The sequence below is a fragment of the Girardinichthys multiradiatus genome, chromosome 15 (genome assembly GCF_021462225.1).
Source record: "Girardinichthys multiradiatus isolate DD_20200921_A chromosome 15, DD_fGirMul_XY1, whole genome shotgun sequence".
NCBI classification, from domain to species: domain Eukaryota; kingdom Metazoa; phylum Chordata; class Actinopteri; order Cyprinodontiformes; family Goodeidae; genus Girardinichthys; species Girardinichthys multiradiatus.
Window position 1 is genome coordinate 30,870,441 of NC_061808.1, and position 16,776 is coordinate 30,887,216.

The 16,776-nt window shown below is 41.4% G+C and overlaps 1 protein-coding gene across 2 annotated transcripts in view; it reads right to left on the reverse strand.

Moving 5' to 3' along the window:
• Positions 1-16,776, reverse strand: part of vsnl1a (visinin-like 1a) — a 52,609-nt gene that overhangs the window by 19,997 nt on the left and 15,836 nt on the right. Inside the window, exon 1 of one of the 2 annotated variants that reach the window (XM_047387800.1) lies at positions 10,624-10,747. The exons of the other annotated variant lie outside the window; for it this stretch is intronic. Coding sequence (XP_047243756.1) covers positions 10,624-10,710 — 87 coding nt within the window. The 5' untranslated portion in view covers positions 10,711-10,747. Of the gene's footprint in view, positions 1-10,623; positions 10,748-16,776 lie in introns of those variants that run through there. 2 annotated transcript variants of the gene reach the window in all.

The window sequence follows — 16,776 nt, forward strand, 5'->3', positions numbered from 1 at the left end:
TGGTTCTGTACTGGAGCTCCAGATTGTATGAGTATAGGCGCATTCCTTTAACCTCCGGGTCTCACTGGTTCCCAGAAAAAAGCCCTATTTGGGTGGCGACTGTCCATACTCAATAGAATTTATACTCAGTGAGACCAGGGTAGGGTCCACTCAGCAGGTGGATGTGGACGAAACGTTTTTCAGTGCTGCACTCAAGAGATAAACATAATAGGGAAAATGCATAAATACAAACTGTAATGGGTATTTCTTAAAGAGGGAAAAGGAGGAAGGAGGTGTCTGGGATAAAGCTCCCAATGATTCAAGCCCCTAAAAACACCCCTGCAAACATAGAAAAAATGACCAACATCGGCCAATACTAATGTTAATGCTGAAATATCGTGCATCCCTATTAAAAACTCTCCTATGTTGCAGAATTAAGTTATTCTAAAAGAAGAGAGCCCAAATTCCTCCATAGCTATGAAGTGTGATTCATTGCTGGCCATACCCCAGCAATGAATCTTGATGACAGTTGTTGCTGCTAAGGGTGCCACAAGCAGTTATTAGCTATAGGGAGGAATTATGTTTTCACACAGGGGCAGGTTGATTTGGATAGCTTTTTCATGACTTGAAAACTGCATTTTTTTATTTTTATATGACATTAAGATCTGTTTGATAACCTGAAACAAGAAGAGCGAGAACAGAAATAAATCTGTAAGGGGGCAAATACTTTTTTTCAGCACAGTATGTGTGTTTTTTACAGTGTTGTATTTTGCCCTGTAAACCACATGGGCTTTATGTGCTTCTGTCTTCATGACATGATATTTTGTTTTTCAGCTCAGTAGAACCATTTGTTCTGCATCCCTCTCCTGGTGTGCATAAAAACAAGCTTTTGATGGGGTGCTACAGACACACTCATTGGAATGGTCCATGATAACTGCATGTAATACCTCCTACGATTTTGGGAAGGATCTTGCTTTTTCACAGACTTCACGTAGATTGCAGGTTATACTGCAAACACTGATCTGCTGATCAACATACTGATTGATTTTGCAGATTAGACGAACACTGGGAGATTATACAGTGTTCGTTCTGTGCACACCCACGGACTGAACGGTTGTTGCTGTTGTCTTTGCTTTGTGCTACCCATAGTCATTCCACAAACTCTTTTTATACCTTGCAGTTCATATTGCTTACAGGTTTATTACTACCTCCTCAAGGTGAAAGACGGGCGTAATATTAGTAGGTCAATTTCAACACTCCACTCTGTGTTGGAACTTTTCAGTTGATCACGACGCATAATTAACACGTGAAGTTTATGGAACAAAAAGGATGATCTGTGGGAGGTGAAGTAGCTCCTAATAGCTAACATGTCCTCAACAAAAATAAAGAATGTCAAGGTGAGAAATGTGGGAAAAACGTGATTGTTTTTCAAGCAATCACTGCTTTTCAAACTTCCTGTATTAACTAGCTTTGCTGCAGAGCTAGTGCAACCTTGAGCGTAAATAGGAAGTAAATAGTCTTGTTTCAGTAGAGTTGAGTTTTTTTTTCCAGTTCTTGTCTTTGACAGTGCTACAGCTAACACGATTACTGCTGGCATCACTGATTATGTAAAGTACAATTTCTTAGTTGCTTCGTTATTTTTCAAATGTGCATTTCTGTTTAGTGAAGGTGAATAATCCTTCAACCACCACAAGGGACATTACAAAACTGGTGGAGTCCCGATGCAGTCAAACACTAAATTCCACAGCCTTCATCTCAGTATACACAGAGTAAACAGGGACACATCAATCACGACACACATATTTCATGACATGAATTCCACAAAATGAGCATAAATACTTACATTTACACCCATATTAATTAATATACCAACATAAACTGTATTGCCAAAAAGGTCACACCACCAAATCAATGAGTTCAGGTGTTCCAGTCACTTCCATGGCTGCAGGTGCATAAAGTGTGATGTGGAGAAACTTGACTGGACAGCCTAGAGTCCTGACCTCAACCTTCTTTAACACATTTGGGATGAATTAGTCTAACTATGAACACACTCCTAAACCTTGAGAAAGACATTTACAGAATAGTTAAAGTTGCTGTTGCTGGGAAGAGTGGGTCCATCGACACATTGAGCCTTATAGATTAAGAATAGGATGTCATCAAAGTTTAGCTACATGTAAATGTCGACAGACAAATACTGTTGGCAATACAGCTGCCACATTTAGTTTCATGTGGGTGAAAACAAATGTTTAAATTAGATCATTTTAGAATTGCATTTACATATGGGGGACAGATCATGGGGCTTTTGATATGTTGTTGGTGTGTACTCCTGGTATAACGTAGAAAAATATGGTGACAGCAGGGACACGCAAACATTTGCCTGCAGACTCAAAGATGAAACCTTTCAGACGCATGCAGAGATCCGGACAGAATTGAGCTGACATGATTAATGAATATTTGGCAAAGCAATTTGATGAGTCATATGAAATGAAGGCACAACGTGAGTAACATAACGTTGTGTGGGCACCCAGAGAAAAGGAGGCTGCGTGTTGTGTTTTGTCCATCCTGTGGTATTTCCTCACCGTCTCCCTTCCTCACACTCCTACATCTCACCTCTCCCTGCCCTCGCCTCTTTTTTTATCTTTCTCCCGCCTCTCTTTTGGCCCAGGCCTTGCCGCAGGGGGTCACAGGCCCGATATCAGCCTTTTAAAGAAAAGCAGCTTCAAACCTCGCGAGCTGCTGCCGTCTTTATCTGCCAAGCGCTAAAGAGACGAGCTGTTCCGGACACACCACTGGTGAGGAAAGATAAGCAAGCTGGTCGTCTTCTGTTGTTCCACCTGGCTTTGTTTTGCATCACTAAGACAGAGGGTAGCCCTCAGGTCTACCTGCCAAACCTGACAGCCAGCCATGCTTCATTTTCTGCTTGCTGACATCTCTTGGGCTAATTTTCTCTTTCTGATTTAGATCTGTCTGAAACGACAACAAAAAGAAAACAAGCCTTGATGGAGGGTTATGGGGATGTTAATTTTAAATACGAATGTATCTATAAGCATGTTTTCAGACTAAATATAAAGTTGTGCATCAGAAAAAGCAGTTCTACTCTGGATTATTGATCAGAAATTTTCCTATTTGTAAATTTGATGTATTTACTTCTCATGAATGCCTCCATCACTCATTCTCTCTTCTGTGCCCATAACTGCTTTCCTCACCATCCCCATGTGCATGAAATATGCTTGCATACTCAACAGTGCCACCTGCTGGTGAGCTGTCATATTGAGTACGACAGCTCACCAGCAATAACTCACTGTTATTGCTACCAGATGGGTGTTTTGTAACCACAGATAACCGGGGTCAGAGACGGGTCCAGGCCAGATTCCTCTTAAATCTCAAGCAGAATAACCAGAAACTTTTGAGGAGTCAGTGGTAAATCCGATGTTTCGCAGTACCACACCCCGATGTGCAGCAGGGCTGAAAGCATATACTCATTTTTTTGTTTGTTTGTGAGATTACATTGTCTTAGAAAAAGAAGGACGAAGAAAAACACGGATGAATGAGACATTTAGGTAATATAAAAGAGCTACACATAAATATACAACACTTATTCCTCTTAACTGATGTCATCTATAAATGTATTCTTTTAATATCAGTTTCAATAACCAGGGAATTTCAATCAGTACACGCAGCTTTATGCTCCCATCCACAGATTTCATCATAGCCATGAATTTAAGTGTTCAAAAACATGTACAACCTATAACAATAAGGGGCCTTCTTGTGAGAGATGCCATGATATAAAGTGAGATATTCTGATATTGAAAACTAAATCCGTACATCTGTTTCCCCACTTTTTAAATAAAACTCAAGAAATGTATTTTAGTCCAGCTACAGCTGTTCTCTTGCTGCTGGGGCCACTTTTTAACCGAATGTAATTGCTTGGGTAAGGTAAGACTCAGAAAGAGTCAGCGTAAAAGGCGGTGTACAGTATCTGGCATTGTGCTTACATTTTAAAATGCGCTTCCACATTTTGCACATGCTCAAACTAATATAGTATAACATGGGATGCAAAGGCAAACACCTGGCTGACAGTCCTGTGATGCTAGCAAAAACACTGAGCTGAATCACTTATGCAGCCAGCCACCTGCCTGACCAGAGGAAACCGATGTTTAGAATCAGAATCAGAATCAGAAAAGCTTTATTGCCAAGTACGTTTTTGGACATACAAGGAATTTGTTTTGGCGTAGTCAGTGCAATACAATACAAATTAAACAGTATAAACATATCTACAATATAATATAAATATATGTGCACAATTTTAAGTGAGTGAGAGTAAATGTAGAGCAGTATAAGATGCAAGAGCAATACAACAGTGCAGGTGATCATTGTGCAAGTATGGCAGTGCAAGTAAAGCAGGAGTCCAAGCTGAGCGTTAATGTAACGCATAGAGTTACAAGTTACAGGTGTCCTGTCAGCAAAAAAAAAAAGGGGGGGGGGGGGGGGGGGGGTGTCAGTGTGGTTTCCGGGCTTTGTTAACAAGGCTGGTGGCAGATGGGAAAAAACTGTTCTTGTGGCGTGAGGTTTTGGTCCGGATGGACCGCAGCCTCCTGCCAGAGGGGAGAGTTTCAAAGAGTCTGTGACCGGGGTGGGAGGGATCAGCCAGAATCTTCCCTGCCCGCTTCAGGGTCCTGGAGGTGTACAGTTCCTGGAGCGACAGTAGACTGCAGCCAATCACCTTCTCAGCAGACCGAATGACACGCTGCAGCCTGCCCTTATCCTTGGCTGTAGCAGCGGCGTACCAGATGGTGATGGAGGAGGTGAGGATGGACTCAATGATGGCTGTGTAGAAGTGCACCATCATAGTCTTTGGCAGGTTGAATTTCTTCAGCTGCCGCAGGAAGAACATCCTCTGCTGGGCTTTCTTGATGAGGGAGCTGATGTTTGGCTCCCACTTGAGATCCTGGGAGATGATGGTTCCCAGGAAGCGGAAATATTCCACAGTGTCAATTGTGGAGTCACAGAGGGTGATGGGGGCAGGTGGGGCTGGGTTCTGCCTGAAGTTCACAACTATCTCCACTGTCTTTAGAGCGTTGAGCTCAAGGTTGTTCTGGCTGCACCAGTCCAACAGATGGTCCACTTCCCATCTGTACGCGGACTCGTCACCATCAGAGATGAGTCCGATCAGAGTGGTGTCGTCCGCAAACTTCAGAAGCTTGACAGACTGGTGACTGGAGGTGCAGCTATTGGTGTACAGGGAGAAGAGCAGAGGAGAGAGAACACAGCCTTGGGGGGAACTGGTGCTGATGGTCAGGGAGTCAGAGACGTGCTTCCCCAGCCTCACGCGCTGCTTCCTGTCAGACAGGAAGTCAGTGATCCACCTGCAGGTGGAGTCGGGCACACTCAGCTGGGAGAGCTTCTCCTGTAGCAGAACTGGGACGATGGTGTTGAAGGCAGAGCTGAAATCCACAAACAGGATCCTGGCGTAGGTTCCTGTGGAGTCCAGGTGCCGGAAGATGAAGTGAAGGGCTAGGTTGACTGCATCGTCTACAGACCTGTTGGCTCTGTTTAGGTATTTCTATTAACCTAGGCTTAACTGCAAGCTTTCCGAACTGCCATAAAGTGATTAAATTATTTTATTATTATTAAATATAATAAGTAAACAACTACCTATGGTTGGTATTGCTTTCCAACCTATTTTTCTTTTTTTTTCTTGGAAAACACTCCTTAGAAACATATATATTTATGCCATTGAAATGGCAGATATGGACAGATCTGTTGGTACCACTAGTAAAAGTGTGTAGCTTTCCCAAAGATAAATGTTTATTTTATTCCAGTAGCATAATATCCATCCATCCATCCATCCATCCATCCATCTTCTTTCTTAATTTAAGTTATCTATTGATAACTTATTGAGCTAACGCTCTTTGCAGAAATTGCTTGGCCCCCCCCCCCCCCCCCCAATAAAAAGCCTTTACTTTCCTCCACCACGACAACAATTCATTCTGAAGCAAGTTTGTTTAAACCTTCTTCTGGTTGAATATATCCAGAACATCCCTGGTTGTTGTCCTGAGTGCATGTTGTTGAAATGAGCAAAACCAGACGAGCTCCTTTCACTAGGGTGCAGCAGGAATGTCTGGATGATTTACCTGCCTCGCTCAATCCTATGTGTGTAGTAGTACTGCATTTATGTGTGCAAAAATTACCCACAGCTTAAAACCATAATGGATTGGGTGCTAATAGGCAAAGACCTGGATGGCACAGTTGTGTTCTAGTTAAACAAAGTGTATGGACCACATCTTGTGTCTTTTTAATGTGTGTTCTGAATGATGTCTAATGGAGTTTGTTTTTCATTGTGCCTATTTACTGTACAGTGTTGAAAAAGAACACAATGATTCTATCGTGAACAAAGAACAGCTACGTTGTGCAGCTTTGGTGATAATCACATCACAACAGACACCCAGCTGAAAGTAACAAGAGGATGATTAAGAACGTATTTTGCAGGGCAAAGGGGATTTGCGAATGTGTGTGTGTGTGTGTTCCTGTCTTGGCATCACAGTGAGAACCATTTTCCTGATTTCACCATCAAATTGAGGACTGTTTGTACCAAAGTGAGGACATTTTGCTGGTCCTCATGACCTATTTTGCTAACGGTTAGGTTTAGGACTAAGGTATGAATTGACTTTAGGTTAAGGTTAGGGTTAGGCATGCACTGGTAATGGTTAGATTTAGGGTTATTGTCAGGGTTAGGGCATAGAAAGGGTTGAAAATGACTGAAAATCAATGGAAGTCAATGGGAGTCAACACATGGTCCTCACTACATATAGCAAAACAAGAGTATGTGTGTGTGTGTGTGTGCCTGTGTTGTGGCAACGATGGAGAATGGTATCAGAGCTTCAGAGATGACAAAAGCTATTTTTAGAGCATGGCAGCCACAGGCCTACTTGGACAGAGAGGAAAATAGACGGGGGTGGGGAGGCGGGGTGTGGAAATGAGAGACAGGGAATGTAAGAAAGTAACACGGAGAGGCTGAGAATAGTTACAGGGACAAATCATGAAAAGAATGTTTTGAATCGCTCCTTTTTTAATGTCCCATTTGTTATATATCTTTTTTGTTACTAATAAGCAGGTTTGTAATAAATATGTACACTGCTATGCAAAACTCTCCATACCTATTGAACTCTTACAATTATAAACAGCAGTATATTCAAATGGGATTTTATCAGATAGACCAACACAATGCAGCACTTGGAACAGCACATAGACAGACAGACAGATTTCTAGTGTTTTATAATGATAGCGTAACAAATACTTTCTTAAGCTGACATGTTTTTAAGTGATTTGAAGCAGCATTGTAAAATTAAAGACAAAAAACCATTTATATAGGTGTGCTTATTTTGTGTCATATTAAGAATGCAATCTTAGAAAATGAATAACATTAATTGATGTAATTTCGAAGGAATTGATTGAGTTGAAATGATCATCTCTACATGTAATTCTGCTTTAATTCCACAACTCGGAAGTCTGAGTTTGCTTTGAAAGCAAAAACAAACTCCAGACCACCTGATGCCATCCGAGGCTGATAAATCCAATATCCCACAATGCACGCCTCGTTTCTTTTCATTGCATATTCCATTAGTGACACCCAATGCATCAGTAGCTTTAAATATTCACATCAATCCTGCAGTATAGATCTCATTTAGCTCTAAACTGTGTGTCTGGCAATACAGTTAGGGAATAAAAGGATACTTAAGAGTTCTATCTCCGTAAAACTAAACGGATCGCCTAAGGCCCAACTACACCTTCTGCAACATCTGTCCTAATGACGCACACAGAGTTTCCAAATAAGTCCTCTTTCATAATTAATGTTCCATGTCAGTGTGATGCTGCATCTCTGTATTTTCTGTCTGTCCTATGTCTCCTGTGATTAGGCACCATATGTTTCCTCACAGAAACGTGGGCTGTTGTCCAGATGATGTCAGCGTCCCTCTGTCGCTTTATTTACCTTCCAATCACTCTGCCCTGTGATCTGTCAGTCTGTCTGCAGGCCTCAGGGAGTCTCTCACTCGAAGACAGGAGTGCAGAGAGATGGCGCCCACACCTCACTTGTCAACCACAAAAAGCCTTGGGGCAATGTTTGCATCGGGGCAGAATCAATCCATACAACTATATTCAGGTCAGGGTCTGTGTGTGTATCTGTGTGTTTGACTGTGGAATATAACATTTCTCCTTAAAATATAACAAACTGGCAAGGGACAGAGTGTGCAAAGTCTTGAGTTAATCAGTCCTTTGGTTTTACTGGTTATTGGAACAAATGTGTACAGATTTGGGTTTAAGGTATGAAGGTGCGAAACTGTAAACCACAAAAACAAAAATCCAGAGGCAAAATCAAGCAGCGATAGCTTGTCAGGCAGTGCCTTCCTTCCGTTGCAAATAGCTCAAAGGGTAGCTGACGTGTCAGGGAGGAGAAGTGTCACACGGTGTGGCACGAAAACACCAAAGTGTGAATTACTTTGGAAGGTTCACTTCCATTTTTACAGCGCCGTCTGGGCCCAGCTACACCACTAAATATGGGAATTCCCCAGAGGGAAACAGTGGCGGCGATAGGCCACTTTAATGATTTGGAGACTGTGATCAGGAGATACTGTTCCCAGAAAAACGACCAACATGCAAGACATCAGTGCGCCTAACTTTTTGAGCAAACTTGGTAAAATGTAGTTAATTAAGTCTTTAAACCTTTAAATTTAATTTCGAAGGTGAGATTTAGTTAACATCAGAGAAACTAGCAATATCACAGGATTCTCCAAAAGAGGGGAAAACAACCTTTTGTTCTTGAATGCAACTTTGTACCGTCCATCAAGGTCCTAACCAGTAAAAAACCATAAGTGCGGGACGGTCCCAAAACTAAGCGCTGATCCAGCAACATAAAAGACCTCTTTCTGATGGCACAGCTTGCAAAACTGTATTATAGGTTGGGCCAATTATTTTGTTGATCCTACAAATCTGTTTTCCTCCACATTCTTAGGATTTATGACCCTTCACGATGACAATCACAGTGGAGGAAAGAGTCTATTGGCTGCTGCAGCCTTCTGTCTGTCATGTGACCTGGTCTCCATGCTGTGCTCCCCAGACAGCTGCCAGTGTGGGTTAGAGCTGCACAGAAAGCAGCTGAAAAACAAAACAAATTATTAAACTGTATGACGTTCAAAGTAAGGCACTAAGTTAATGAAGCAGAACAACTTTTTCTTAGGTTTTTGTCCGCACCCGATTAACTGGAACTGCACTGTATTATGTTACGAGTGTCTGACTAAATCAGTCGGACACATTGTCCTGTAGAAATTGCATTTGTGCACACCGCCCTTTTGTGTTGGAATGCATAAAATGCATGAGAGACATTATTATTTTGAATTGCTGATAGTATTTATCCTGGTCACTAAGCTCATTAATTAGCAAATCCAAACAGTTTTTCAAACTCGGAACCTAAACAAGGGTTGGTGTGACATCATTCCTAAATCTGAGTTCCAACCTCTAAGGTAAATCGATTGGAGCATTTCATTTGAAAGATTTCTTCTTCTCATATGCAATCATGCTACAATTAATAAAAAAAAAAAAGGTATTTTCCCCTTTTTTAAGATACAGACATCACAAGTTGGATTCTAGCATAAGGTTAAATTAAAGAGGATATTTTAAAATTCTATAAGAAGAACAAAAAACTAACGTATCATTTTCAGCATGCGATGAAACAAAATCATCAAAATCTCATAAAGATTAACGAGGACAAATTCATTCATAGCAGGTCTGCCCTCCATAAGCCATTGATCCAAGAAGCTTTGATAAATGGTGCTTTAGAGCTACGTCCTCCCTTCATCCATCACCTCTGCCTCCATTCTAGTTTGCACCACTATCTGCTCAAATGAGAAATGCACTTTCCCTATTGGTGAGCACAGCATCACCATCATTATTTTTGTAATGGCCCACCTTTTAGGTGATTATACTGGCATATTGAAATGTTCTAAGTGGAAAATTACAGTTGAGTACTGACTTCTGAACCAAGAAATTTGCATTTAAACGTGCTATTTCCATTTAATCGATCAAACTAATGGATGTTTCAACAGCTGATTTTCTAAAGTGTTCATGTTTTTCTTGAACACTTAAGAGTTTAATCGGTGGGGATTCTCACCATACATAAAATAAATGGGATTTTGTTTTAAAGTACTGTGACTTGTGGAACATATGTACCTACTGAAGCCTAAATGTGACATTTTGTTTCACAGCATCAAAGAAAAGCTCTTGGACTCAGGGATATTACTTCCAGTCAACATGCTGCACCTGCTTTTCACCTCTTTACCGTTATCCAAAGCACTGGAGGGGAAAAAAGTGTGGAAACAAACAGAATGACAGTGTCCAACAAAACAAATACGATTAACTGCAGGTAGGCCGCCGGGTGGAGGTAATACTGTGTTTATCACCCTGCCAGAGGAAGCTTCTGGACAAGTGTCACAGGTGGAGGGGCTGAATGAGCGAGGGAGTGTCTTTACACACACCCCAATATTCACACACATTTCTGCATTTGCCATCAATCTGCTCCATTACTCCAGTGCCCCGAATGATTAATAAATAATTTAATCACACTTTCTTCACTTGCTTAGTTTTTCTCACCTCTGCCCCTTTCTCAGCGTCACACACTCTGCCGATGCGATTCCGCCTCCATCGGCCTCCCACAAAACATATGACCCCCCCTCTCATTCTCAACTCCACGCACACAGTCACTCTTCACAGGAACAATCTGTCTCACTGATGTGAGATCGCAGGCAAACATTTTTTTCCCATTTATCAGTTATTTGGATTTAAATAAAGCCCTATCACTGATACGTTGTTGCCTAGAAACACAAATGAGGTGCCATCAAAAAAGAGGATTTACCCCCAAGCCTTTAAGACCCGTTCAGATTTGAACTGTGTCACCACTTTTGTGATTTTTTCACCACTGTTTTTCCTTTGAATAGAATTTAGCAGGATCTCATTTTTGTGGCTTACTTAAAGTGCTTTGCATGATGTTTATAAAGACAATACTGGCTCAGATTGAAACTTTCTGCTGCTGGTTGATGTGTTTTTCTTCTGATTATTTTATCTTTTGTTAATGACCTTAACTTATTGATGATTTTCTTCTACACTGGCACTGAGCTGATGCAAAAACTCAGTTGGCATTTAGCGGAAGTGCACTCGTGACCTCAATGCATAAGCATGTGTTATGTAATGGCACCCCCCTATGGCAATGAAGCATTTTCTTGTGCTACTGATAAAAGATTAATGCTCATTCTTACACCACTATGAGTGCTTTCTTCCTTGGGGCTTCTCATGATGCTCAAACATTAAGCACAAGATGTGAAAATAAATACTGGCTATGAAACTCAAGCTTTACAAAGTATTACTGATAAAATATCGACAACATCTTCAGTGTTACAAAGCATCTTGTTTCTCTGAAAATTGCTATATTTTACCACAATGTTTGCAAATTACAGAAGGCCAAACTCTTCTTTTTTTAAGACGTTTTTCATGGCCTTTATTGTTTTAGTAGGTTGACAGGAAAGGGGGTGAAGACAAGCAGCAAATATGCCTGGACAGGGAGTCGAACCAGGTCACGGGCTGCGTTTGAGGACTGACACCTCTGTAAATGGGTCGCACGTTCTAAACCCCTGCGCCATAGCGTTATGGGATTTGTTTAATGAGAATACCTAGTGGATGCCACATTGTTTGCAAAGCAGTTGCAGCAAATGTGTCAAGGTAATTCATGATATGGTGAAATTGTTGATTGTGTACCAAGCAGACTGTTTCCGCAAAAATGACTTTTGATCAAACATCAAGTAAACACAGTGATTTACCAAACTCTTTGATTCATGCTCATCTTAGAAAGGCAGAGATTTTTAAGGTAATTAACGATTTAGTACAAAACCCTGTTGGTAGCCCAACCATGGATGACTCTGAACTGTACACCTGCTGGTATGAACTTTTCTACACATTTCAGTGTCACACTGACTTCCACTTCAGCCCAGGAAGAGGAGTCAGAGCTTAACAAAAATGCCTTGCTCCAACATGGCGGCCTCTTTCCATGCGGGTCTCAGAGAGGGAACCGGACAGGAGAGGCACGACGTGCAAATGTCTCCTTGCTGACAAACAGACATAACTCTTCAACTTGGATCCAAAAGTTTCTACGATCACGCCGATCACATGCAACAAAGTTAAGTAATGATCTGCTGTTCGAGTATCCAGCATTCATTCATAAGAAGGGTGTAATAAGACAAGTGTTCCTTGATTTTTCTTTTGAGGCCTCCAGAAGCAGCCCTAACCCAAGCGGATTTCCTCCCACGGCCGGAGAACAAGGCATTGAGACCCCAGCATCGCATGCCTTCCTGCATGCATGTCCAGGTAGCGAGAGCTACCCCACTGTAGGAGCCGAACGTGCGATCTTTGTGGTACAGTTCGCCCGACCAACACTTAACAGATCTAATTATTATTTAACAAAATATTAAGATTATATATTAAATAATATAGTCATAATTATAATCACAGCAACCCGATACATGATCTTTGATACCAAGAGTATCACGATACAGCTTTTTACAATGATTAATATCAATAATTAATAGTGGCTATTGTTTACTGAACTTTGTGATTATCCTAATGTTTGAAAGATTCTGAGAATGTCACAATAAAGCTAATATCTATATTTACTAGATGTTACCAAGATGTTGGTAAACTACAATTTATTAAATCTGAAATATACAGCTGCTTTAGAAAACATGAGAATAACAAGGTATGTCATGATATGGTACAATACGAGCTAAATGATCTACGATTCCGATAATATCATGTTTAGGGCTGAAACATTTAATCTGTTTAATTGCGATTAATTGATTATTGAAATAATTGTCAACTAATTTAGTAATCCAATAGTCATTAACTGGAGTATACAGACATTCCATTTGCTAAAAAACAACCCAATCAGAGCAGTATTTAGGCCACAATTGTAAAGAAAATATACATGCTTTTTTGTTTTAGCTTGACCTGGTTCAAATTCTGTAAAATAAATCTCCTGTTGTACCTTTTGCTTTCCGAATATTAATTGAAAAATAGTCATCAGATCGATTAGCAAAATAACCATTAGTTGCAGCCTTAAGCATGATTAATTGATCCCACCATAAAATATACTAATAAGCATATACACGTGCCTTCAAACTGTGGACAGTTAATTTATGAAAAGTCCACATGATTCTTAAGGTTGTTTTAAGACTGTAAATTTAAAATGTCGTGTCATTCAAGGGTTTAGCACCCCTTTAAGTAGCCGTGAGGATGCAAAGCCAGGCCTGGGAAATCTACTTAAAGGGCCTAATATTTTCAATCAAAATAAGAATATCTGGCACAGGCGCATTGATTCTTATTTCATAATTTTGTGTCCAACCTATTACGTTTTTTCTGAGTGTATTTAGGTGTTTTTCATAATAGGTGAGTGTTTGCTTTAAAAAAACTTCCCCTTTACGAGGCTAAGAGTCTATTTAATAATTGTAAATAATGTACTCGTACTCGTCGTCTTCCGCTTTATCCGGGACCGGGTCGCGGGGGCAGCAGACTCAGCAGAGACGCCCAGATGTCCGTCTCCCCAGACACCTCCTCCAGGTCCTCCGGGTGGAGCACAAGGCGTTCCCAGGCCAGCCGAGAGACATAGTCCCTCCAGCGTGTCCTGGGCCGTCCCCTGGGCCTCCTCCCGGTGGGACGTGCCTGGAACACCACCCGAGGAAGGCCTCCAGGAGGCATCCGGTATAGATGCCCGAGCCACCTCAATTGACTCCTCTCGATGTGGAGGAGCAGCGGCTCTACTCCGAGCCCCTCCCGGATGGCCGAGCTCCTCACCCTATCTCTAAGGGAGTGCCCGGCCACCCTACGGAGGAAGCTCATTTCAGCCGCTTGTATCCGGGATCTCGTTCTTTCGGTCATGACCCAAAGTTCATGGACATAGGTGAGGGTAGGAACGTAGACCGACCGGTAAATCGAGAGCTTCGCTTTTCGGCTCAGCTCTCTCCTCATCACAACGGACCAGCACAGTGCCCCCATTACTGTGGCAGCCACACCGATCCATCTGTCGATCTCCCGCTCCATTCTTCCCTCACTCGTGAACAAGACCCCGAGATACTTAAACTCCTCCACTTGAGGCAGGAACTCCTCTCCAACCTGAAGAGGACAAGCCACCCTTTTTAATTGTAAATAATGGTCAAAGTTAAATCTAGGCTACCTTAAACAGCATGCACATTTTCAAAGACATGCCATGCATGCAAATGTACTTTTACACTGTGATTGATTAAATTAAGGCACACAAGATCACAGGTGAGATAATCCTTTTAGCCAGGGGGATTAAATAATGTCCGCATTATTTATATTTGGCAGCACCTTCCGTAACATACCTGTAAACACCTACAGTTTAAATCAATTGTTGGGCACATGTCTTCTCATCTTAATATTTGCCTAATTCCTATATTGTCTTTGTGAATGGGGCTCTCCTTTTGTGAGTGTAAATGAATCACAGAATAAAGTCCCACTGCTTCATCAAAGGTAATAAGATGCGGGGGGATACATATTAGGATTGGCCTCTGATTTCAGACAGATTTCTGCCCAGATATAGGAGGGGCGAATCGGAGCAAGGAGGGGGGGGGGGGGGGGGTCGATTAAAAGCAGTGGTTGTCATGGTGATTCACGTAACCCCCAACCAACACTTCCAAAAACCAGCTGTGCAAAAATACATCATGAAGGTGTTTAATGCTATAATGTGTGAGCAAATACTTCTTCTTGTGACTAATAAAAATACTTTATATCCCACATACTTTGTCTTCTGTTTGTCTCTTGTTATGTACTGTTTTGAGCACACTGTAAGCTCTAAAGGAAACTGATATTATGTATGAAATAGTGTCCCTTATCAGAATGCATCATTTGATTGCACTTGCCATTTGTGTCACAACTGCAAATATTGTTTTGAAAACAGGATAAATTTGAATTTTATGACCTCTAAACCACTCAGAAACACCTATAAGCAAGTTCTGTACCAAACACAAAGAACACCATTGGTAGCACCACAGCAGTAATTGGTTGAACATACATGTCTAAATAGCTCGTAAATCGTTCAGACATCTAGTCTAAAATTGAAAATGTATCTGTTCTAAAGGTGAAAGTTTAGTGGCGATGTAAATAACTAAATACAATCAGCATTTTTTATTATTTGCACTTCACTAGTACCAGTTTGGACCCCTCCTTTCTCATCAGATTTCCAGCAGTTCCTTGGGGCATAGATTCAATATGGTGTTAGAAACGTTCCTCAGAGATTTTGGTCCATACTGACAGGAGATCATGACACAGTTGCAGCAAATTTGTCAGTGGTAGGACCTCCTAAAGGTGGTCCACTGGTTTGAGATTTGGTGACAGCGTAGATTACTGGAGTACAGTGAACTCACTGTCATGTTCAGGAAACCAATTTCAGATGATTGAACCGTTGTAACATGGTGTATTATCCTTCAGGAAGTTGCCACTGTGGTCATAAATGGATGGGCATGGTCAGCAACAATACTCAGCAGGATGTTGTGTTCACATGATATTCAGTGACCCAAACTAAGTGACACAAAGAAAATATCCCTCACACCATCACACCACCACTAATCTGAACTGTTGACAAAGGGCATCATGAATCTAGGTTCTCATTTCGATCACATCACATTCTGACCCTAGCCTCTGAACGTCACAGATAAGATCAAGACTCATTGGACCAGATAACCATTTCCCAATCTGTTAATGTGCACTTTTGGAGAGCCTGTGTGATTTGTAGCCTGTACTTGGCTGATAGGAACTGCTGTTTGTGTAGCCCATCCAGATCAAGGTGTTGAACATTTAGAAACTGTATTCCTTATAGTTTGATTGTAATAAGTTTTTATTTGAGCCTTTCTATCATTTGATCAGTCGGCTCATTCTCCTCTAACGTGACATCAGACAGCCTGTCTGGCACCAGCAACCGTGCTACATTCTTAAATCCACTTGTGTTCCCAATACTGATGCTAGGATTGAACTTAGGCAAGTTGTCTTCACCAAGTTGAAATGTCGAAATACACTGAGTCACAGCCATGTCAATGGCTGATTCGCTGCGTGTGGTAACCAGCAATTGCATAGGTGTATCCTAATCACATTAAAATCCTGCTGATATCTGTCTCTGGGTTTAGTTTAGCAAAAAGCTATATGCAGCGCATAGGGGCACTGGGCTAGAGGGGGCGCCAAAGTGATGGCAGCAAAAATACTTCTAGTCGCCATTTTCTGTATTTAGCAGCCGCTAGTGCATGTGTAAATGATATGATCAATAAAAGAGGCCCATCACAACCCTCTGCTCTTCCATCTCCCCTCCCGTTGCCCTCTACCCCGTACACACACACACACTACAGTGCACTTCAGTGCACGCACCCTCGAGAACGTGCTAGACAACGTGTTGTCATCTGACAACGGCGAAATAAAAGTTGGAGAGGGAGAAAAGAAAGCACTCAAGGGGCACAAAACAGACAACGGAAGAGGGAGTGGTTCAAATAGGATCATTTGTTTAACTAAATGGTGAATCATAAAACAGATAAATTATAGAACTTGGGAGTGATATGCTTGAGTTTAAATGTCTTCACTTGTATGTAACTCTACAGTGCTGGTGTGATGTATCTGTTAGGTCTGATCAGATGCAGCGTCCAATCTAACTGATATCCAACAACGATATCATTTCAAATAAAAATTTCTTGTTGTTTA